Source organism: Anolis carolinensis, chromosome 1 (genome assembly GCF_035594765.1).
Source record: "Anolis carolinensis isolate JA03-04 chromosome 1, rAnoCar3.1.pri, whole genome shotgun sequence".
Lineage (NCBI taxonomy): Eukaryota > Metazoa > Chordata > Lepidosauria > Squamata > Dactyloidae > Anolis > Anolis carolinensis.
In genome coordinates this window covers 113,439,471-113,464,313 of record NC_085841.1, presented here as the reverse complement: position 1 = coordinate 113,464,313, position 24,843 = coordinate 113,439,471, and the positions used below count along the sequence as shown (strand labels likewise).

Below are 24,843 nucleotides of genomic sequence, written 5' to 3'. Positions count from 1 at the left end.
TTATAAAATAGCTAGTGCAGAATATTGGTATAGACACATTCTGATTAGTGATATCTTCCAAAAGAGGAATCAGGGTTGTCTGCTTGCAATCTGAATACATATGTATTTTAGCGACAGGGCCAGGAAACCTGAAGCCTGCCAGTTCTTTCCATCACCTCTCACTATTGGTCTGAACATCTTATTATTTCACTCCTTCCTCCAAACGCACCATGAGTCTTGCTGGCAGTGGTAGCTCTGAAAATGGAATATGCTACAGAACAGGAAGGATCAGGATGGAGCTGCAGCAAGTTTCTCTTCGCTGTATCAGGAAGTTCCAATGTCTGGTTTGACTTGTAGGTCGACAGAAATTCAGTTCATACATGATTAAATAACATGAATCAGCACCATCTGACTTAATGAAATTTTATCCTCTATTTGCACATAAGGGCTTGATAACCTTGTTTACTATACCCTACCCATTCCTCAACCCTCCAAGTAAAGAAAAATACATGATTTTGTAATTACAAGATGCAAGGTGATCAAGCATTTGACTAGTGATGGCGGCGTCAGCTGAGAAGTCTTGTTTTTAATGTGAAAGATGGAACCATTCCAAAGAATACACTGTTTAGCCAGCATTGCTTCTTGAGCCTGGTGTAAAATCAGTGGAGTCCTTGGAAATAACAAATGCCTACAAACAGATCCAGGTGAGAGAAAAAAATCTAAAAATTAGGGAGGGGGCGCTCTACATTGCTCTTATTGCATTAATACCAAAAGATCTTACAATTTAGCAGCCACTGAATTACTTTTGGTAGGGTAGCCATCACACAAGAGGCATGCAAACAGCCAGAGTTCATTGCATTTTGCTTTACATTTAGTGCTGCAGCTGATTCATGTAGCTCCTCTTACCATTTTCAAAAACTTCAATGTTTACCCAAATAAAAAGGATACTGAACTGATGCTGGAAGAGCAGCAGGTATGTCTACATATTCAGCACACACCAATAGGAAACACTCAGAAGTTGTCATATTATGGGATAATTAAAAAAGTAAAGTTTTTCTGTGTATCACTGTCAATGCAAAGTCCCAGTGAATCATGATGTCCCTTGACGTTTTTGTTGCTGATTTCGGATGACCTCTAACTGTTTTTTGCATTGCTGGTAGTATGTGGAAAGGCTTTTATTTTCATCTAAAAGCTTTTTATGTTCTTGTACCAGACGTGATGTATTTTGCTGGTCTTTTTCATCCTGGTCCAGTTCTGCTATTAGTTCCTGCCTAAATTGAATTGAAAAAATAATGTGAGAATCTAGACAAAAATTGTTCATTCTAATAAAAAAACAATTATCTGTTGAGTCACACCGTGACCTGATCACATACAGTGGGCTCTCCATATCACAAACTGAAATTTTTCAAATATTAAAAACAATTAAAATACTGTCTTAATTCAATAAAAAGCACTCAATGCTCCCCTACTGTACTTCTGATAAGATCCAGGATGAAGCCTCTTCACCCTGAATGAAATGGTTCAAATACACATAAGAAAACCCCATGATAAGTTTGCCTTAGGGTAACTGTAAGCTGGTAACAACTTGAAGGAACAAAACAACAACAATATCCAATGCATTGTTAGTGATCTGACTAGACTCCCCCTCAACAGCCCAGTCCCATGCTACAGCAACACTGAGGAATTCATAAGATGTATTTATTTATTTACTATTTATTTATTTACTATTTATTTACTAACTCACCCCAGTCAGAAGATTATCTCAACAGGCTTGAACATCCTTTGGGTAATTCCAGTGCTGCTATCTATATAGTGTGATGTGAATCTGAACTTGGAAATACTAAGTAATGAGCAAGTTCCAGTGGCATCTTAACAAGGACAAACTAAACATAATGGCAAACTTGTGCTTGCCCCTGGAGTCACCTGTTTAATTTTCTTCCCATATCTCCTCTCAATGTATAGTTTCGAGCGCCTGAATAATGTGACATCCTACCACAAATTTCCTGGCCTCTGGCAGCAAAAGCAGGAACAGTGAATCACATGATGGGATAGACAGGCATGGGTGAACTTCAGCTCTCCAGGTGTTTTGGACTTCAAATCCCATAATTCTCTTTTTACTGTTTCAACATCACAACATCTTGCTTACACTTAGTTTCTGTTGGTGCTCATACTTATATACACTTCACTTCCATGAAACATTACTTCACCTTTTCTTTTTATACACCCTTCTCTTTTTTAAAAAAAGGGAAAGGAAAGATAGATGACATCTGGTTTATCCCAATCTAGTCACAAAGAAAGCTAGTGCCATCTAGACCTCTTTATGCTAGTTCTTTTCTCATGTTACAACAACAAAAAAACCTTTAATTTATTCTTCAAAACTCAGAATTGGAACACCCTTCTCTTCTTCATGCAAAAAAATGAATAAAAGATTTCCAGTCTTTTGAAAAGGTTTTCAATGTCCCTTCTTTTAGTAGACATGTTAATTTCTCCATTTCGGCCACCTGCTGGTTGCCATGCTTGGGATAGAAGCTGGGGATGAAACTACATATTACTAACAGACAGGAGTGATCAGAATTTAACAAGGACAGTTATAACACAATAGTATAATACTTTTTTCTTCTTAAGTAGGTGAGCAAATCTCTGATGCCATTGCCATGTCACTACTGAACTTCTTTTACAACCTCAAAAAATTAGCAACCCCCCTCCCAAATAAAATAAAAAAAACACCTGATCTAACTAAATATATACTAGAAGTTTATCCTGGATTCAAAGATTAGGTTTTGTCAACTTTAACCATTCTAAAAACAGCTCATGTTCTATGTAGAGATGAACTTTAGCTAAAATAGCAGAGGCAAGAGTCACACAGACTATTTCTTTCACAACTGTCATTTCACTTAATTGATGAAGTAAGCATTCAAAACACTCCTGGACTCTAATTTTAGATGACCAAATATCCCAAGCACATTTTCAGATAATTATTTTGTCAATGGACTCTCCCAGGCCTCAAAGATGCATTCCGAGTAGTGCCTGCACTTCTTTTTCAGAAGGGATGGACAACTTTCCAAGATTAAGGGATAGAGATACAGAACTATCTAATAAAACCTAGATGAGAGCACATCCTTTCCCTGGCACCAGAAAAATTGGCGTAATTCTGATTTCAAAATGGTGTACAGGGATCCATGTCTTGGCTTGCATTTCATTGGTTAGTCTCAAATGTAGACCCATTAAATCTACTGATGTAGAGTCAGCATGTAGGTAAATTTAATGGATCTTCTGTAATCAGGACTAAAACCAAATGTAGGCCCTTGTTTATCAGGGTGATCACTCCTCACGTCCCAAGATTTTTGTTGGGGGAGACTACATGTGGCCTAAACACAGTATGTCTCCCTCACACGCCCCATTTTACTGAATGCAACTCCCCAAAAAGGCTTGAAGATCAACTTTCAGAGAACCAACTACTACCGGTAACTTGCAGGTTTAATGTCTTTTTCAATACAAGGAGGCTGAGAAGCACATTTACCAGAAAAGGGCAATACATCAACCTCAACTTTTTTGTCCAGGACTGGTCAGTAAACAGTCCTTGATACACTCAGAGGAAGGTGAACTGAAGTGGCATGCTAAAGCCAGGAAAGATTGGTCATTGTGTTGGGCACAGAAAGATTGCACTGCCTGCCCTGATGCAACAACCAGAAACAGAAATTGGGAAAAGGATGGCAGATTGTGCTTATCTAGTTTCGAGTCTCACCGCAGGACTGCCAAATGGCGATGGCCACAGGTGACATGTAGCAACTTAGAATTACAGAGTTAAAAGGGACCCCCAGGATCTACCAGCACATGAACCCACAACATTTACTTAAAAGTCTCAGCAGAAAGGTTTGCTTACTGCTGTAACAGGTGGTACAGTAGAGTCTCACTTATCCAACACTTGCTTATCCAACATTCTGGATTATCCAACGCATTTTTGTAGTCAATGTTTTCAATACATCATGATATTTTGGTGCTAAATTCGTAAATACAGTAATTACTACATAGCATTACTGCATATTGAACTACTTATTCTGTCAAATTTGTTGTATAACATGATGTTTTGGTGCTTAATTTGTAAAATCATAATCTAATTTGATGTTTAATAGGCTTTTCCTAAATCCCTCCTTATTATCCAACATACTCGCTTATCCAACGTTCTGCTGGCCCGTTTATGTTGGATAAGTGAGACTCTACTGTATTTGTAATTACATGGTATTAGAGGAGAACATTGTTTAAGCTTAGTACATGATGCAAAATAAGAACATATGGGCAAAACTTATACCCATTAATTTAGCCAACATTTATGTAAATCCCAGTGATATGATGGGTTGGCTCCAGTTGGGGACAAATACATAGTGGTTCTTGCTCTTATCATAATATTTTAGCCCTTATACAAGAAAATAATAACAGTAACAAAGATAATAATGATGATGCTTTGTTTTTATACACCTCTCTTCATGGCTCAAAATATATAGATAAAACAAACAACCATAAAAATATTTATATTAAAAACAGAATAAAGATTGAAACACAAATACTAATAAAATGTAAATTTAAAATGCATAGTTTAAAATTGACTGGGTAGGCTTGCGGGAAGAGATAGCTTTTTAATTGTGATTGAAATTGTGACAGCTCATTTAGCTGTTGAAGCCCTTCTAGCAGGTCATTCCACAGTCTAGGGGTAGCTGTGATGAGTCATGGGCCATGTAGTCCCGTTCCTGGCACTGTGGTGCTAGATGAAGAGGAAAACTTGGGTTTTTCACCGTTTCAGTCAGAATTGGAACTTTCCCAGCCAGATTTGGAAACCTTGCACCTGCAAGAGATTTGTCTTCCAGAAGTCTGTCAAACAAGCCCTGAACCTAAATCTCCTACGTTTTCTCGCCATGAGTTTTGTAAACAACAGAGGGGAGTTCAAGCGGCCTCTCGCAGGAGTGCGAGGATAGCTGCTAAGCATTCAGCTGATTAAGTCTGCTTTCCATGGGAAACTTTAAGGAGTCACACATCTGGACTCAGAGAATAGCTTTCGTTTCTGGTTCTCCAGAGAACTGCTCTTTGGCGGGAAAACGGGACCCTATTTAGGTGTTTTACCCACAAAGGGATCTTGCGGAGTCAATTCGTCAGCTACCGGAGTAGCGTGTGTGGACAGCTACTCCGTTTCCAAGCCTCGTTCCTGTTTCAAGCCTTGTTCCCGATTTCAAGCCTTCGTTTCCAGCCTTGTTTTACTCTCCGGATCTTGCCTTGTTTTCCGGACCTCGCCAAGTAATTCCACGGATCCTATTCTTGCTCCTCGTTTCCTTGTTGCCTTGAATCAAGCCTTGTGTTTCAAGAATCAAGTTATTTCCTAGCCTTGCTCAAGTTCATGGACTAAAGGACCTTGTCATCTCCCCTCACTTGCTTGGCAAGTGAGTGTTTCGGTTATTGGATTACAACTTTGGACCTTAATATTTCATATTGGACATTGTTTCTTTGGACTAATTTTGACCTTTCCTGAAAGGTCTACTCCTGGACTAATTCATACGCTTGCTTTTATTAACTTTATATATTTCCTTAATAAAGATATTAGATAGATTCTGGCTTCTGTGTATGGTTATTGGTGCTCTGCTGCCTGGGTCGTGACAGTAGCTGATGAAATCAATTCCTCTAGGGATATTCCACTTGTTTCTATTTAGTCATAAAAAGAAATATGGCTAGAAATATGAAAATGCTGATATTTGTGAATCAATGCTGACAGTCACTTCTGAAGTAGTTACTTTGTTATGTCATACACCATCGGGATAAGTATTATCTACCCATGATAACAGAACATATTTTTCAACTTACTTTCTCTGTAACAGCAATGCTATTTCTGTCTGAACTTTCATATATTCCTGTGCCATTTTACAGTGCTGTTCAAACACAGCCATAGATTCTTTTGAGTTTGGACATGGTGCAAGAGGCTGAAAATAAAATCAGATACGTTAACTTTCACTATCTAAAGATATACACAGATTTGTAAACACACAAATTAAAAAACTAACAAGAAAGCAAAATGAATATTAAGAGGTACCATTCAACAAGAAAAAAAAAGAATCTGATGAGGAAGACCTGGAGACAGACCAACCCAAATAAAAGTCAACAAATGGCCAAACTTCAGTTTAGTTCTTTCATGAACTGCTATTAATACAGCTAAATCTAACAAATTAATGAAGATATGCTATACAACATAACTAGGTATATATCATTCAATAGCTCCCCATAAGTACTTTCATTTCTTGTCTGAGATTGGAGGGCAATGAGCAATTGGCTATCCTTCTGCACCATATCACCCCAAGTATGACCATATTGGATTCCCACTGTCTACTTATTTTTAATGTCTGGCTTTATGGATTAATCTGGAATTCAGCAGGACTAATCTCATTTGATATAGAACATGGAGAAATTAGGTTGAACAAGCACAGCCCAAGCATTGGATGAGAGCTAATTGAATCCAAAAGTGGAGAACTGCTGACTATAATCCCTTTCTTGGATAAGATGCTTCACCAAATGGTTGCCATACTATTTCAATGTAGCTTTCAACTTTTGATTTTGGGGCGGAAACTGGTTTGCACTTCAGAACATAAAATCCTACTGGTTAAAGCATTTAAAAATAATATTCAAATAAAATAAAATAAAAGTATTTTATACTTTTAGCATTTGGAATCTATTTAGATAACATGTTACTGGCTGGATTTAAAGTATTACTGGGTGGATTTGTAATTTATTTAGACAAGGGGCCGGGCTGTGGCACAGGCTGGTTTGTAGCCAGCTGTAATAAATCACTATGACCAAGAGCTCATGAGTTCGAGGCCAGCCCGTGTCGAAGTGAGCACCCGACAATTAAAATAAAAAATAGCCCTGCTTGTTGTTGACCTAAGCAACCCCAAAGACAGTTGCATCTGTCAAGTAGGAAAATGTAAGGACCGCTTATGCGGGGAGGCTAATTTAACTGATTTACAACACCATAAAAAATGTCCAGCAGCCTGCATGCTGGATGAGGAAGTACACCATCAAAAGGACTCGTCGTCACAGTGGATGATGAAGCAGCAGCTCCTCCTCAAGCATACCCTCACAAAACCAGAAGCTGGGAAGTTAAATAGCCTCTGTGTCTGTCTGTCTGTCTGTGTTGTTTGTTTAATGGCACTGAATGTTTGCCATATATATGTACATTGTGATCCGCCCTGAGTCCCCTTCGGGGTGAGAAGGGCGGAATATAAATACTGTAAATAAATAAATAAATAAATAAATAAACAAACAAACTAGTTTTTCTGGGTGGATTAAAAAAAAGCAAACAAGTTCATCCCAAGCAATAACTATTATTATTTGATAATCCATAGGATGAACACTTGTTAGCAAAAACTCCCCTACTATATGAACTTGTGCTATCCATTAGAAAAGAATCCCTGATAGGCAGATTGGTTCCTGGGGACATTTGTGCTGATCCAAGCTGAATGATCGAGAGGTACCAATGCTTTTGATGACACTTTTAAAACTGTGAGTTGGATGAGAGGCCATAGTTAGCAAGATGCTCTTCTGTCACTATGTTAATGCATAAATAATTAGCATTCTAATCTGTTGTATCAAAACAGCAACACCATTCAATTCAAACATAAAAACAGAGAATACCGTTTCTATAGTTCTCAACACGTGGTCAGTAAATTGCAAGTGTACTCATATAGGCAAAGCTATGCAAATCAGGGTTGTATCACATATGTAAACAAACAGAACACCTAAAACATATATATTGATCATATATAAGGAAATCATAATAATGATTTACCTGCAACTGGTGATCTAATGTAAGATATGCCATTGGGATAGAATTATCAGACCCGTTGGTATCTGTAGAAAAATATAGATATTCTCAGGTTTACATATTGGTCATTTTGGGATGACCCCAATTCTCACCCACTCACTCTGAGGAAACAGAATTTTGCAGACTGGTGACAATCAGGGCTTGTTTCATAAAGAACAGTTGACAATCAGTCAACCAGACGATAAAATAGGAACATTCAGAACCAGTTGGATACATATTTGCAAAAGCCCAACAACATTGTTTTCTTTGCAAGAATTACTCTGTGGAGAGAGACGAAGTACCAGCCAAATATGAGGCTCGATGTTTAAAAGAAACACTGACATATAAAGGGCATTATAAAAAAGGGTTTTAGCATCAATATATGGCAGTGCATAGTTTGAATTGTCAAAAACAAAATAGTAAAAAAAGCGGCCATTCTTCCCATTTAAATCCATCTCAGCTTCTATAATACAAATGGCCCTCAAAGGAATCTACCCAGGTATCCCACCCAATTATCTAAATTCTATGCAAATGTATTGCTGCATTGCTGAAGGATATGCCTTTAAAGGATAATAGCCTTTATGGCATATGCAGCACAACTGTACACATGTTAAATCCTTCTAGATGCAGGTATTAATCTATCTCAAATGACTAATCAGACAAGTCATGGAGGAGTTTTTGGTGTATTCCATTTTTTAAGAAGACAACAAACATTTACTATGTAAAAAATCTGTTACGAATTTTGTTGCTAGTGCAAAAATAGCTAAAAGGGAGCAATCCCGGAGTTTATCAATACGTTCCTGGCTAAACAAACTGTGACCAATAGCTCTCTCTGAGAAATGTATTTTTCAAATGAAATACAAGAAAGAGCAACAGGAAAATTTGAAACTGTTCAGTATCTATTAATAATGCTTAATTCAGCAGAAATACAGTCCGAATTGTCAGTGATACAATATAACTTGTGGAGAAATACGCTATCTATTGCTGCTTATTAAAAATAATTGGTCCTTCTGCCAAAAAATAGATTTTTTATTTTCAATAATCTGGAAGAGTTACACATTTCTTAATGGCATCAGTGAAAGCATGGCAAAGTTATAATAAGCCCTCTCAAAAGTTTTAAGTCTTACAATTCCTAAAGTTTTATTTTGTGTATTTTATTCTTACTTATAAGCTTTGTAGTATAAGAAATGGAACTAGACATTCTGTTATGTTTTAACTCTGTTATTAGTTATTTATATAACTACTTTGATATTTGATATCACATTGTGGTGACCTATGGTTGTAAGAAATTAAACCTCAAAATTGATTAATTGAGGACATGAATTTAAGTTTTATGAACCATCTATGGACCACTATTTTTTTTCAATTTACTGAACTAAATTTGAAAATAATGCCTGAAATAAATCTATATATTGCTTTATTTCTAATTCAACAAATTGTGGTTGAAATTTGTAATGCTCATAGAATCATAAGAGTTGGAAGAGACCTCATGGGCCATCCAGTCCAACCCCCTGCCAAGAAGCAGGAAAATGACATTCAAAGCACCCCTAACAAATGGCCATCCAGTCTCAGCCCGTCTCTCTAATCTGTTAAGACCGTTTTGGATTCTGCTCCTGTCTTCTGGAGTATTAGCTATCCCTCCCAGTTTGGTGTCATCTGCAAACCTGATCATTTTGCTCTTAATACCTTGTCAAATTGCTCATAGGGATTTAATACATTGATTTTTAAAATGTTAATTCTAAAATATGCAGGATCTTAAATGTCCTATGTAAACATCCTCAGGATGTAAATGCTCTCAGGTAACTGCAAAAGGACACAGCTTTCATATAAGGAGAAAGAAAGCTTTATCTGACTTCTCTTATGTCCTTCCCTTCTAGGGTGCTAGAGTTTTTAAACAATAGGTTTCCAGACTTTCCCCCCATTAGTTAGAGGCTAGTAACAGTTTCAAATCTACAGCAAAAGCCTGCACACAAATGTGCTACCTTTTCAGAAATTCTCCAGAGATGAAAAATACTTTTTAATGACAGAAATGTAGTGGTACAAATCTACCTAACCCAGATAAAAGCTAGATACTGAACCAAAAAGTATTTTCTGGGAATGATACAGACGGGCAATGTATAACTCAATACATCTTCAAAAAACTCTGGGTATTATAATACAGCCTCCATATTCGCCACATTTAGGGGCACAGAACCCTGCGAAAATGAAAAACTACAGCCAAAGAAATTGCAATTTTTTTCCCTGAGAGAACACTTCCCTGGGGATTTCTAGGTCTTCCAGCATGACCCTATGACAAACTCTTGCTGGAAGCTGACCATGAAAAAGTAGTAAACGACCCAGAGATTCCTAGTATATTACATGTAATATGCTAACATATGTTGTTTTGTAGCTGGACATGTTAGAGAGATGTGTGAAGTAACAAAGATACTAATTTGTTTTACTGGTGACAACATTGTGTTCCTCAGAGGCTGACAGCCTGCATGATGTGGTGGCTTGAGTGCTGCAGACTAGGGTTCAAATCCCCATTTAGCCATGGAAACTCACTGGGTGACACTGGTCAAGTCACTTTCTTTGATGAAGGCAAAGGTAAACCCCCTATGAAAACATCTTGCCAATAATTCATGACTTGACAGAAATGTCTTGAAAGTACACAAAAACAAATTTTAGAGGCACAGGAAACAAGTGAGTCTCATCATATTTGCAGCTGTAAAAACTCTGTTATGGGACAGTATTCATGATCATTACTGTAAGAACTGCTTTCCTCCAGGTTTGTCTTTAATGAATGTATATAGAACTTGCAAATGATGTCCTTCCACATTTCTTTTATACAAAAAACTGGAAGTCATAGAGTCTAAGGCAGTTAGCTCCAGGAACTGAGGGGGTGAGAGGAGATATATCAGTGGGTCTGCCTAAAATACAATGGGCACTCAGAGTGCATTCTTTCTATGTCCCATCACCATCTCAGGAAAGTTGGGCAAGCAAGGAGGTGACATAGCTACTGCCAGCTTGCTCATTCATTATGGAAACATAGGAGCTGGTGAAAATTCTGCAACTTTTTTTCTTGCATTCTATTGTCTTGGACAAATAAGGAAGAGCTATTAACGAGCAACAGCACTACATTGTGCTGCAGGGCAAGTGCCAAACATTGTTTATTATTGATTTAAAACTTAACATTTAAGGGTCTAATTTCATATACACAGAATTCTTATTTATATTTATTTGTCCTTGTTAAAATAAATCAGACAGCTTGTCCAATATTTCTCAAAGGAATGGACCATGACACCTGCCACTCCCCACATCTACAAGAAGTTTACCTGTAGAGTCATCAGGTGTCCAAGGAAGACTGCGAGCCGGCTTTTCAGAGGTTGGTCCCGGGGTAGTGATCATTCTCACACTAGGACTAGATGATCTACTGCTGTTTCTGCTTTCCTGTAACAAAACATTTTAGAAAGAAGTTATCGCTAAAAGTACACTACTTTCAAATGAGATCGTGGCAAATCCAATTGTGAAAGGCTAGAGGACTACATTAGTCTCACAGGGGATCATGCCAGGCTGTAACCCCCACCCCCAAAATCAGCTCTTGCAAAACAAAACAAGGAAAACACATTTGCCCCCAAATGCCCTCTAGATGACATGGGGACAGTTCCATCACTGGAAACCTTCCTGCATCTCTAGAGAATATGCTGGGTCATTTTGAGGCAATTCTGAAAAAATTTCAAGATAATAAATGCAGTAGTCTGGGGCCACATTCAGCTCTAATAGACATGTGTTATATTTGTTTTCCCTCAAATTATAATTGGTGGAGCAGTTCTTGCACTTGGGGTACCTTTGTCTATAGATGCTTGCATCCCAACTCAGGGATTGTTGAGGCAAAGAAACAAGGGAGTCATAAAGGAGAAATGGGAAAGCAATGTCCTCTTGATCTCATTGGGGCCAATCAGAGCTTTCTCTCCATAACAAATGGACAAATGGATAGTGCACCTGCTTCTAATTCAGACCAGCTCACAGTGGGGCAAAGAGTTATGGTGCCCATCTGGTTCAGTCCCTAACATCACAGCTATTTAAAAAAAATACATGTCAGGTTAAACTTTTGAAGGATGAACATCTAGTTGAGCATTCAAAGTTTGGTACTAGTGTAGCAGATAAATGAAAACAAGACCATGTGCAAAAATAGTGTCAGCACTCAAGATGAGCATGGAATTTCAGGCTGGGCAAAATAAGAGATCTTCTGGGACAAGATCGCATCAGACAGTTTTCTAAGCAAGGGAACTGGTCTGTATGCCAGCCATTCTCATTGGCACTCCTTGGACTGCCAGGTGACTTTGACTGCAATCTGAAAGGAACTAGGAAGTTTCTAGACATTGCTGCCTTTCTGCTTGCTTGTTGATGACAAGTCATTATAGATTTCAATATATGTTTGTAGAAATGTGGAGATGGGTTCCATTAAGATATCTTATAATCTTATAATTTTTTTTACAATACTTGAATATTGAGAAATTATGTTTTCCATGCAATGGGGATATCTGAATTGAAAATTATGACTGATGCTAAAGTTTCTATGGGAGTGGCTGTCACTATTGCTATGAAACTATGGTTTCTCTTGCAACTACTGTGGTTCCTATTTTGCTCCTAGAAGGGCAGTGATTCTATTATGTACATAGAGCCCCAGCAAAATGGGTTCATAGCAATAACAAAGTGGTGGTTGAAACAAATCAACTTGTAACTGCCCTCTATTAAGGTGTATAGAGGATTACACACACACAGTGCACCTGTATCTGCGAGGGATACATTCCTGGACCTTGAGTGTATATGTGAAACCATGGATAAGAGCAAACTCTATTATTTTCAACTGAATGGATGACAAAGGAATGCCGAAGAGGGTGTTATCTTATACAGGAGGCCCTAAGTCAATGGTTCTAAACCTGTGGGTCCTCAGATGTTTTGGCCTACAACTCCCAGAAATTCCAGCCAGTTTACCAGCTGTTAGGATTTCTAGGAGTGTAAGGTCAAAACATGTGGGATCCACATGTTGAGAACCACTGCCCTAAGTGAATAACTGAATAAATCATACTGTGAATAAGTGTTACCATGTATCATGATTCTATGGATACAGCAATTATACTGCATGCACCTGTGCATATGCATGTGTTTTTATGAGTTTGTGAGGTTATTTTTCCTCAAAAGGGAATTGAAATTTTATTCCTAATTCAAATCTGTAATGTGTGATGGAATAAATCAATGAAGTGCTCAGAAGTTTCATAAAACTCAGAGAGATGGCTATGTATAAGATTAATAAGATTCTGAGTTATAATAGAATAGCTGGTCAAATAAAGGGAAATGATTGCATGCTTGATCATACTGAGTTATAAATATTCAACAGTATTCCTGTACCTTCATATTACGTAAAGAAAAGTCAGGGGTGGGGGTTCATGGGTGGGAATGGGGAGGTGGTGGGAATGGGGAAAAATACTTGTATTCTGATGGTGGAATATCAAAGATTGTATATTTCTATGTGTATATATGTGTGCGTATATAATAAAAGGAAAAAAAGAAAAAAGTTTCATGAAAACCCTCAAAACATTTCTATCAATATGTAGACACTATTATTAATGGTACTAATAGTATATAGGGTACCAAAACACAGAATAATAGAACCATAGAGTTGGAAGAGATCATAAAGGCTATCCAATTCAACCCCTTCCATGCAGGAACATAGATTGTTACTGTAAAGTAGAACACGACAGCTTTATTTTCCCATTGCTTCCAATGCTTTCACTATGAACCATCAATATAATTACCTGGTTATGCACACATCAATGTGTCTGGTCTATGAATTTGTACTACTAGGTAAAGCCTTGGTAAATTTGAGCATCTATATGTGTTTCAACTATTAAATTGACATCCACACTGAAATATTTAGTAGTATGAGATGAAAATGGAAAATGTGCACTCTTATGTACATTTACTTGTGCGTAAATCTTATTGAATTCACCAAGGCTTACTTCAGTGAACAACTTTTAGAGATGCACTTTAAAGGTTTGCATACTTGAAAGTCAAAGTATCACATAGCACAACCATTTACTTAAAATAAAAATTCAATTATAAATACATACACAATTAGCACCTACCAGTTATTTCCAAAGGATAGCCATAATAAAACTAGTTTTATTCATTTTATTCACCTGGAAGCCACTACCAGTGGTTTCATCCATAACTAAATATACCAGGATTATGCTTCAGCAAAAGATAAGCAAAGGAACTGACCAGAGAAAAAGATATATCATTCTGAAGCTTGTTGGGGGATGGGGTGCTAAATAAAGTGTCCTGAATAAAATTCAAAGCTATGGAAGGGAACCTATGTAGCCACATGCCACACATTTAAATGTTAATGGTATAGTTCAAGTATTTGGATTAAGAGAATGGGCTCTTACAATTCGGATGGTGTGATATCCCACCTGAAAGGAATCAATTCACACAAGTCTCTGCTTAAAACTTTAGACATCTTTGAATGAACTTTCTCTGAATGTATCAAAATGTAGTCCCCCCTCCTTTTTTTTTACCTGGTTAGAGTCTGTTCCAGCCACACTAAGATCTTGAATAGATCTGCGCCTCTGTTGTCCGTTGCCTGCTGGTGAAGGAGAGCGAAAAAAACAAAACAAAACTGAAATGCACTCAAACAAGAAGGGTGCAACTGCTGCAGAAAGAGCTTGGAATTTGTACCGATCCAACGACAGGGAAAGAAAGAGTATGTTTGTATATGGAGTAGGAGGAGGGGGTAAGGGAGCACAGAGACAGCTGCGAAGTTTTAAGTTTAAAAAAAAGGAAGAAAAAAAAGAACACCCTGCATGCTGGCGTGTCAACAGAAAGCATATCTTAATACAATAACCACTCCTATCCCATGAATAGCTTCTGCACTTTCCTTCACCATCTTCTGTCACATTGCTTTAGCCAGTTTAGCATTGGGGGGGAGGGGGGGAGATCAGGGGCTGGCATGATGATATCTATTTCAAGGAGGTTACGTTATGGAGATTTTAAGAGCAAGACTACTGAGATAACGTGTTGCCACTGCTTTGGGTTAATCAATGAAATGAGGAAATGACAGGGCTGACCTAAAAATGGTCTTTGTACCTTCCATCCTAAGAATGATCAAATTCTAATTTCTGCTCTAGTTATATTATTGCATCACTTTCGATAATCAAGTACACTGTAAATAAAGTTGCCATTCTTTTCAAAAAGATCTTCCTTTGGCTACAGCACAACACTTGGACAAACTTGTTTTTAAAAGTTACTGATGGCTACCAAAAGGAATAATCAAAATATAGTTCAAATCTGCAATCTATTCTATTTTAAAATAGAAGGCTGTATTTTGGTCTGCTGGATTTTTTTTTCAAGCAGTGTTATTACAGTGCCTCATTGTTTAGACTGCTCCTGAGATGAGAGATCAGCCTTCCAGAAGGAAACTTCAACTTGTGGCAATTAACAGCTGACACAATACCCAGGATTCTTTGTCTTTGAAAGCTGCATTACATAACTTCAAAACCAACACCAGACTACGGATAACACTTACAGCAGGCACTCCAACAATGACAAGCACATGCACAAACATCCAGGGTCCCTCAATTCATCATTCAGGGTTTTTATGACATGTCGCTTGCCAGTAATCAGGGGTTTCAACTCCTTGTGTACAGCTTTTTAAAGGATGAATAAAAGTCACCCAGGAATGTTTAGATGCTGTATGCTTCTAATATGTATATAAATTAAATGGGATATAAGTAAAGGAGTGGAGACATAAGCAGGTTGAACAGAAATATTCTGCATATCTTCTTCCTTAACACGATCTTTCTTTTCCTTTTTCACTCTGCAGCTATCTATATCACTCAAAAACTTACCAAGAAATAAGGTTAAGTGGAATGTGGGAATTTATTAAAATGGAATTTGTACCGATCCTATACAATCATATTATGTAGCCCTCAAAATTCAGGAAGGTCCCTGACACCCCAAAGAGGATGTTCAGATAGTACAGGAAAAGGAGCAGAGAAGTAAAAATTGGTTGAACAAGCTGTCTTCTGCTTATTATGCCATCAAATTCAACTCCTTTTGCTTTTCAATAAGTAGTCTATAGTGTACACACTGTATTTAACTTGTATTTCACAAAATCCAAAGTCCTTAAAATACAAAAGTGGCATCATATACTTTAAGTGTGTTTCAGAACCTGAGCAGACTTTGAAAATGTGTCAATTTCATCTAAGCCTTGATGTCTCTGTCTCTGTCTGTATGTCGTATGGCATTGAATGTTTGCCATGTATATGTACATTGTGATCCGCCCAGAGTCCCCTTCGGGGTGAGAAGGGTGGAATATAAATACTGTAAACAAACAAATAAATAAATAAATAATTTTTTTTTTTACAAAATTAGTATACTGTCTTTCCACCAAATAGTGCTCAAGGCAGAAAATATTAATGCTGATAATGTACTTTGAAAGTGGTTCCAAATTTCAGGTGAATTTCTGAAAAATACAAGTTGCAAAGTACTGCAAAACATAAGGGATCAACTGCATAAACCTCCAAAGAACTACCCAAGTGATCAGCTCAGTTGTGCAGCAGTCTGACACAAAAGGGATGTTAACTGAACATTAGTTGGGACATTTAGGATAAACACCATTCATTAACAGATTTGGGCAGTTGGTCCACATCTTCTGCAATTCTTCATAGATGAACCACCCATGACTGACTTAAGAATTATGTGCACGTTTCATTCAACTGCTCCATTCTAAAATTAGCTCAGCTGAAATAAACTAGAAAAAATATCTGGAATACACATTCTCCTTTCAGATTAGCAACATTTATGAATCTAAAGAACCCAGCACATGTGTTGCTGAAACATTATACAGTGGCCCACTAAAAAGTTAAAATAATCAGGGTGGGGTAGAAGTAAATGTGAACATGTATATTCCTCCCCACCCCCCCAAATTCAAGAAGGTTGTGCTCAGCAGGAGTGTTTTAAGCAAGAACCCTTCAATCAGCAGCAAGAGGTTAAGGCAAGCTTTTAGGCTAAGCATCTTTGTTGCTGTAAATTATTACAGGCACATGGCAAGCAGCTCAAGCACAGTCAAAGCAGCAGAATATCAATAAATACTCATTGCTCCTGGAATTATATTAGCACCTGCGACAAAACCACATATCTTCTAGCTAATATGCATCTACTGTTTGATAAATTAAATTGTTGTTCAGCTGTTTGCCTAGAATGCAAACAGCAGAATGATCTAGTTATGAAAACTGTACAAAAGTGTTGCAGAGGCCATACATTCTTTACTAGGTTTCAATTATCATTTCTTCCCTTTTTTTAAGCAATTTTAATTCTGATATGTATAATTTCCTCTTCCTATACAATTTTCATAATTTAATTTTTTGTCTTCTCCTTCTCCAGTTCCTGAATTCATCAACCTTATCCTGGTCAGTCACACGTATCTGAAGTATCTTTGTAATAGTAACATACTCTCATACATATTTTCTGTCTCAGTTTAGTCTGTATGTTAATTTTTTCTGAAAGTGCTATGAACCACATCCCATTTAGCCACTTTTCTACTGAGAGTGCTGATTTTTGTCCCTTTGTTTTTTTTTTTAATGATGTAAGAAAGACAAAGAGGTGATGGAACGGGTGCTAATTTTCTTTCGTCCATTCTTTTTCCTTAGGTGTTGTTTACATTTTTTAAACCATTGAATCTTTCATATATCCTAACAACTGCTTTCATAGCATCCCAAAGGAGGCCTGAATAACAATTAGATCTAGTATTCAGTTCACAAAAGTTTTTCATATATTGTTTCATTCCTGCTCCCCCCCCCAATTAAATAACTGTTGACAAGAATAGTTCTGTTAAGATTCCAAATTGTGTTTTTAGTTCTTTTTATTTCTGACCCCAACTTGCTATTATTGGTGCATGATCAGAACATAAGGCTTAGCAAAAAAACTTTATATTTGAATTCTGGCATTATATTTTCTGATATTAGTAAATGATGTATTCTAGAACAGCTGGAAAAAAGGACTCCTTTAGTGACGTTAAAACTAATCTATTTTAGCCTACAATGAACCTTAGTGGATTATAATCTACTTCTTCTGGGCACATCTACACTGACCACTTAGGTTGGTTTGTGTGCGGATCAGCCTTGTGGGGGTTAAATGCCCTACAGGGTTGATCTGGCTTAACCTGGGGCAAAGCCTTGCTCTAGGTTAAGCTAATTTGGGCCAGAATTCAGGTTCTTCCCCAAATTAGGAGCAGTCAAGATAGCTGAAACTGGTGGCAACTGTCTTGACTGCCATACTGCGTTCTTTGGAATTTGCTGGCGCAGGGACATGGGATGGCAGTCCCCTGTCGTCTCCTCTTCCCATGTCACAGCTTTCCCCAGCTGCAACATCCCACTTACCGTCTTGTGGGCACTCTGCCTGACATCAGCCAGTGTCCACTCACTGAGTGGGATGGGAGAGTGTGCTCAGCTCTCTCAGTGAGCAGGAGCTCTGGCGGACCTCAGACAGAGTGTGGAAGACCTTGGCAGGTAGGTGTTGCAGCTGGGGACAGCCATGACACACCGGGGGGTGGGGGTCCTGTATGATGGCTGCCCAACAGTGCTGAAGCATTATTTGGTGCCACTGGGCATTTGGGACTCCTGGTTGCCTCCAAAAAGGTTGAGGGAATCCAAATAGGTTGCCATGTGAGGCTGATCCAGCATCCAGGGTTTTCAAATGTACTGTTGCATCGCATTTGGTCTTGATGGCTACTACAAGTCTCTAAAGATTACCAGGTTACTTCTGTTCTTCTATCTAGAAGCATGCCAGAGTATTGTTATTATAGCCCTATGCCTCAAATTGATTCCCAGATGTGAAAAACCAGCCACCCATCCTGCCGGAAAGGGGAATTCAGGGGAATTTCAGAATTTGCTTCCAATGCAGCAAAAGAATATACTTTGAGAAACTTCCCTGTTCACCTTTCTGCCTTTGTGTATCCAAAATGGCCTCAAAAGCCAATATAAACCCAATCTTGTATCACACAATCCAAATTTACAAATGGCTACTGAGATTTTTAGAGTCAAATTTTCTGATATGAATATCTATCAAATATTCAAATATTAGACTAATCAGAAAACATAAATTTCATATTGATTTTTTATTCATCTGAAGTGGTTAGATCTAGCTTACAAGTGTTTAAGAGAAAATAGCTTTGCTACTACAGTAGAGTCTCACTTATCCAACACTCGCTTATCCAACGTTCTGGATTATCCAACGCATTTTTGTAGTCAATGTTTTCAATACATCGTGATATTTTGGTGCTAAATTCGTAAATACAGTAATTGCGTATTGAACTACTTTTTCTGTCAAATTTGTTGTATAACATGCTGTTTTGGTGCTTAATTTGTAAAATCATAAACTAATTTGATGTTTAATAGGCTTTTCCTTAATGCCTCCTTATTATCCAACATATTCGCTTATCCAACGTTCTGTCGGCCCGTTTATGTTGGATAAGTGAGACTCTACTGTATTTAAAATGTTTCAGAACACCATTGTTCTTGAGGATGCACCGAGAAGTATCAAACCACTTGTCTGAAATTCCTTATCACTTGGGCAAGAGTAAGGGTGTTGGCACTTGTATTCTAGCCAAGTGGCATTACGTCTTGCCTATTTAGAATTCCTTTCAAAGCTTCCTTCACCACATCCTAACATACTGTCTCACATTGTTTTCATATTTTATTCAGGATGTGGATAAAACTCTCTGAAGTCATTGGTACATGAAATGTGCTCAGTTGTCTGGCTAGAAATTAGTACTATATAAAGACTATGCATCAAGGATGCTTCAACTGACAAGTCTACAGTGACAGTCTTATGGAGAACATTAATTACTCCATAGACATCATTTCTATTTATTGAAAAGTTATAGGTTTTGAATGATTATAGGTTATGATCCTAAAAGGAGTGGATAGGTAAATGGATAGGAAGAGAAGGAAACATGTTTCTTTTCCTTCTTCTCCTATCCATGTAAAGTAAAGGTAAAGGTTTCCCCTGGCGTTAAGTCCAGTCGTGACCGACTCTGGGGGTTGGTGCTCATCTCCATTTCTAAGCCGAAGAGCCGGCGTTGTCCATAGACACCTCCAAGGTCGTGTGGCCGGCATGACTACATGGAGTGCCGTTACCTTCCCACCGGAGTGGTACCTATTGATCTACTCACATTTGCATATTTTCGAACTGCTAGGTTGGCAGGAGCTGAGGCTAACAGTGGGCACTCATTCTGCTCCCGGGATTTGAACCTGGCACCTTTCGGTCCGCAAGTTCAGCAGCTCAGCACTTTAACACTGTGCCACCAGGGGCCTATGCCCTATCCACTATGAGGATAAGGTAAAGGGCATGCTAGTCTGATTTTTGGGTCCTCCTACTTTTTCTAACGACAATAGAAGCAACTATATGCAATATGTACCTAATATAGTGGTTAAAACTGGGGAACCGTGAGATTATTATTTCAATCCATTCAAAATCTTGATTTCATATATGTATTCAATGTATCTAAGTATTCAGCATTATTTAAAAACTTCTAAAATTATAGCCCAGATCCAGCAAGGCATATTTCCTGAAGAATTGCTCCGTATAAGTATAATCAAAAGGTATGTGTGGTCTCTCTCCACTACAGCCTGCACAGGCCCCAAATCTGTTCTAAAGGAGTAACAATCCTCCATGGCTTTTTAATCAAATACACTTCTTTGGGGAAAAGAGGGGGGGATATGTCATATTGGGACTATAGCACCAGGGTTACATTATGAATTTTCTTTGAAATCTATTTAATTTTAATGAAAACAACCAAATTTTTAAATCAATACTATAAGATTTACAGAATTGAATTTTTAAAGAAGTTAAAAATAACTATTAATAACTCAATGGAAAAAATTGTTGTTGGAAAAAGAGCTATTTGCATAAGCCTGAAATCTGACAAATACTAAGCAACATTGTTAAAGTAAAAGATAATGGCAACCTGTTATCAAATTTTGTAGGAACCAGCATAACATGTATTATACCTAAGCATAACTTTAGTTTTTCCACAGCTACTCAAACTCCTTTGTGTAAAGTATTTTAGTTGCATTAATGTATCCCATATGCATATGTTTAGTTTACTATATAAACAATATATATCAGATCACTTTTTAAGAGTAGTATCATTTTCATAAAAAGAGATCGACATTGATTTCAAAGATAGTAATACTGACTAGAATTTACTAAGAAAGTCATCAATGTGTACCTGAGAGTTATGCATTCACTGCTGGTTTGGATTCCTAATCTCTATATATTCAAATTTCTCAATCCCTATTTTATGCAATGACTATTGTTCAGTAAAAGACACTAGTAGCTACACAGGTTACGTAGTCAAGTAGCTAATAGAGAATGTTGGTCCTTATTTTTACACTGGAATAGCAAGAAACCAATGCAGGGAAGCTCTTTATATGCTGGAAAGGTGAACACATGCCCTGGATTTACTTATATAAAGAATTCTGTTATGTTGAAATGGAAGCAAAAAACACAGAAAGATGTCCTTTCCTTGTTTACATCTGACAGGCTGGTATTAGATGGCAGTCATTCATATATAGGAGCAACAAGTATTTAAAGATTTGGACATTATCCCAGAATCAGTGTCAACAGACCCACGTAGCTGGTATTTGATACCTGGTTTGATGATCTCTGGGACATCCAGAATGTTGCCAAACGAAGCAGTTTTACGATGGCCTCGTTTAGGTTTGGAAGAGGCTGAAAAAACACACACACACATACAATACACATGCAAACGACTACAATGGTGACACAAATCATTCAGACTAAAAACTTCTTTTTTAACTGGATTTGGTTAAACTATGATACATGCAAAACAGGACATGCTGAATGAACTGCACAGCTTTGCAGTCATGCTTATAACAGTAAAGCACTTGTTAAGAGCAGCATATAACTAGGGTCAACCATGTAACACAGCACATTATTAGTTACAGTTAGAAACACAAATGTCAAATTAACAAAGAGCTATGGTAATGAAGAAAGAAAATACCAAAACGTAGCCACAAGACAGACTATATTGTCCAGTGGCTCCACTTCACTCATATGTTCACAAAAGACATTCCCTACAACACAGTGCAAAACCTCTATAAAATGTACATACTCCAAAAGAAATACTTCAGTCTAGCATTACTAGATTTAAAGAGTTTCTCTGTTTTTAATTAGAACTGGGTGTTTTGAAAAAGAGCCAGAATCAACAAATGCCAAGAATATTAAGCTCACAGTTACACAAATTAAGTGATTAAAATAAAACAACACAAATATTTACTGGACATGTAATTTCTAACATAAAGCTACATAATTAATTATGGCTGTTAATTGTACCAGTTAACATAAAATGTATGATGGTGATGATGATGATGATAGTGGTAGTCGTATAGTAGTTCAACAAGTTAAAAGCTCCTTATTAGGAACATATTTGTCAATGCAGTACCTGTTCTAGAGAAAATGTATCACTGTTTTGGTTGTTAATCCTTCAATACTTGCCTAAGGCAATCCCAGCGCAAGCCACCAAGAGAGCAATTTCTGGGTTTGGGTGTGGGATTGACAACTGAACAAGGGTAATGTTCTTTGTGGTTGAAGATTAAGATCTATCGAATTAATAACTGTACTTCAAAGGCTATTATCAGCTACTTGTGTAAGAGCACACAGCCACAACTTGTTGCTCCCACTGGTCTTCTAATATAAGGAACAAATCTATCCTTAAAATATTTCATTTATTCAAGTCACAATAGCTTTTGATTTATTCAGCAACAGTATTTGAGCATGCTATTTCCTAAACTAGGGGCTGCAGTGGGAAGGGGAAATGGCTTAGATTCATTCTTTCTCACAATTTTGGCATTGAGTGGAAATCTGCGCGAGGAATATTTCCAATGACAGAAATGGATCTGGATCCAGCCCACAATGTTTCTTCACTTGAGGACTAAATCATAATTTTATGTATCTCAGCTGTCTGACCCTCAACAAGAAACATCAACAGAAACAGAAGTTGTTCTTGGGAAATGTGAAAGTGCGACTTTGCTTGCTCCTCTTGCTACTGCAAGCAGAAGACATGTCTATGACAGAAGCTTAAAATTATTTTTTGATAAGGATGAAATCATACTGATTTCTGCACTTTCTACTCCAGTCATACGTTCTCTGGACTGTGCTCACTCCTTAGCACACTAGGTCACTACTTTTCAAGTTATCTGATGTGACAAACCAGATCAGCACTCCCTGACCCCATATAGCAGAAACTGGTACACATTTATTCACATAATTTATAGGTTTCTCTTGCGAACCTATAAACTGATGATAGCTCTATAGATAACCAGTCTGAGTAACACTGTCCTAGGCCTCTAGCATCCATCATGTCTTATTCTGATATCAATTCTTTGCTAAAAAAAAACAACATCAGAAGACAACTTTCCAAAAATAGAACACAATTAGTTTAAACACAACCAAGATTAGTGTGAATGCTCTGGAAAAAGCATTGTATTTTGTTTCATGGTTACTGTTGTCTTATGTCTGCATCAGTTATTTCTTCCAAGTGTCACCACTGGAGCTAATCTTTTGCCTACCCCCATCCCACTTAAGATGGTTCTGGGGGGCTTGGGAGACAGAAATCACTACATCTGTAGCCAGTTTGTGTTGTTTTGGATGGTTCTGAGGGGAAAAATAACTTAAAAACCTGTAGTATTTTTTAAAAATATAATCAGTGGGTTAGAGGGCCTTTGGATGCCACAACAATAGGGTTCATGAGCCGTATGTGGCATCTGGGTAAAGCATCATCTGTCCTAAGAGGGATGTGTTACAGGCAGATAAAATGTTGCATTTTAAAGAGGAGCTTAATTTTGTAAAAGTGTGACTTTAATAGCCACAATCACAGGCATAGCTAAAAAAAGCAAAAGAAAGCACAATAATTGGATTTACATTTCACTGACTGAAGTAAAAATTAACAGAAATGAAAAATTAACAGAAAACCTAACTGCACCTAGTACCAACTCATTTCAAATGAGGGAATGGGAAGGGATTCAGTGATATGTATTTTTTTTAGAAATCCTTATTTTTCTTTAGGGTGTTCCAGTGTTGCAATACAAGACACACTTGGTGGAATGCCAGTTTATTGTGCATGATCTGAAATCATCAATTTAAATTTGCTGGATGTTAAGATATTATTACAAGTGGCATAGAAAACTTACGCAAGAGGAAGCCTGCCATTCCCTTGAAAAATTCCCAAAAGCTCATGGAGAAACCCAGCACTTTGGACCAATTAATTGAAGCTTTATATCGCAACTGTAAGGTATCACATTTGTTAGGGTATCTTTTTCAAGGGAAGGACATGGAGGAAACCTGTGCTTCTAAAGCTCCACTTCTGCAAAGTGCCTTAAGAGGAATTTAGAAAATTTCTTCTATCCACTAAAGCCTCAGGAGAATCGTTTTGGGGATAACTGCATGAGGCTACTGTGCCAGCAGCCAATGAATCCTATTCAAATTAGGATTCTTAACAAAAAATCTAAAAACGTTTAAGGGAAGAGTTCATGGTTTTCTATATGCTTAGCTTTTGCCCATCTCAGTCTCACTTGAGCTACATGTTATTTAATGGGTTTTCTTACCTGTGGTAGCAGTGATTCTTGCTTCAATTTCAGACATATCAGCACTCATTCGTTTGCTTTCTCCAGAAACAAGGGTTGACTGTGGTCTTCCGCGAATGTCTGACAAACTTTCCACACTGCTACCGCGAGATGGAGGTAAACTCAAGCGGCCAGGCTCTCCCTGTAGAAAAGTGGCTGCTTTATACATTTGAAGTGGGTGAACAAAAATGCATATATATTTTCAAACCACCACTTTTTAAAATTAAAGTTTTAAAATGAGATGAAAGTAAATCATTACTACGGTCCTATAGCAGTGACGAAACAGTGAGATTATACTGCTATTGAGGCTTTATGTTCAAATAAGAGTTGGACCTGCTT

General features: G+C 37.5%; 1 protein-coding gene across 5 annotated transcripts in view; it reads right to left on the bottom strand.

Moving 5' to 3' along the window:
* Positions 1-388: 388 nt before the first annotated feature.
* The window catches only part of map3k7 (mitogen-activated protein kinase kinase kinase 7), a 55,230-nt gene continuing 30,775 nt past the window's right edge, over positions 389-24,843 (bottom strand). For 2 of the 5 annotated variants that reach the window (XM_062980689.1, XM_062980707.1), the window contains 7 exons: positions 24,487-24,646; positions 21,512-21,592; positions 14,377-14,444; positions 11,131-11,245; positions 7,802-7,863; positions 5,827-5,942; positions 389-1,250 (listed from right to left, as the gene is read on the bottom strand). In XM_062980689.1, the coding sequence (XP_062836759.1) occupies positions 1,070-1,250; positions 5,827-5,942; positions 7,802-7,863; positions 11,131-11,245; positions 14,377-14,444; positions 21,512-21,592; positions 24,487-24,646 (783 nt within the window). In that variant the 3' untranslated portion in view covers positions 389-1,069. The remainder of the gene's footprint in view (positions 1,251-5,826; positions 5,943-7,801; positions 7,864-11,130; positions 11,246-14,376; positions 14,445-21,511; positions 21,593-24,486; positions 24,647-24,843) is intronic. The other 3 variants (XM_016997281.2, XM_062980705.1, XM_062980701.1) reach the window with 3 other exon arrangements.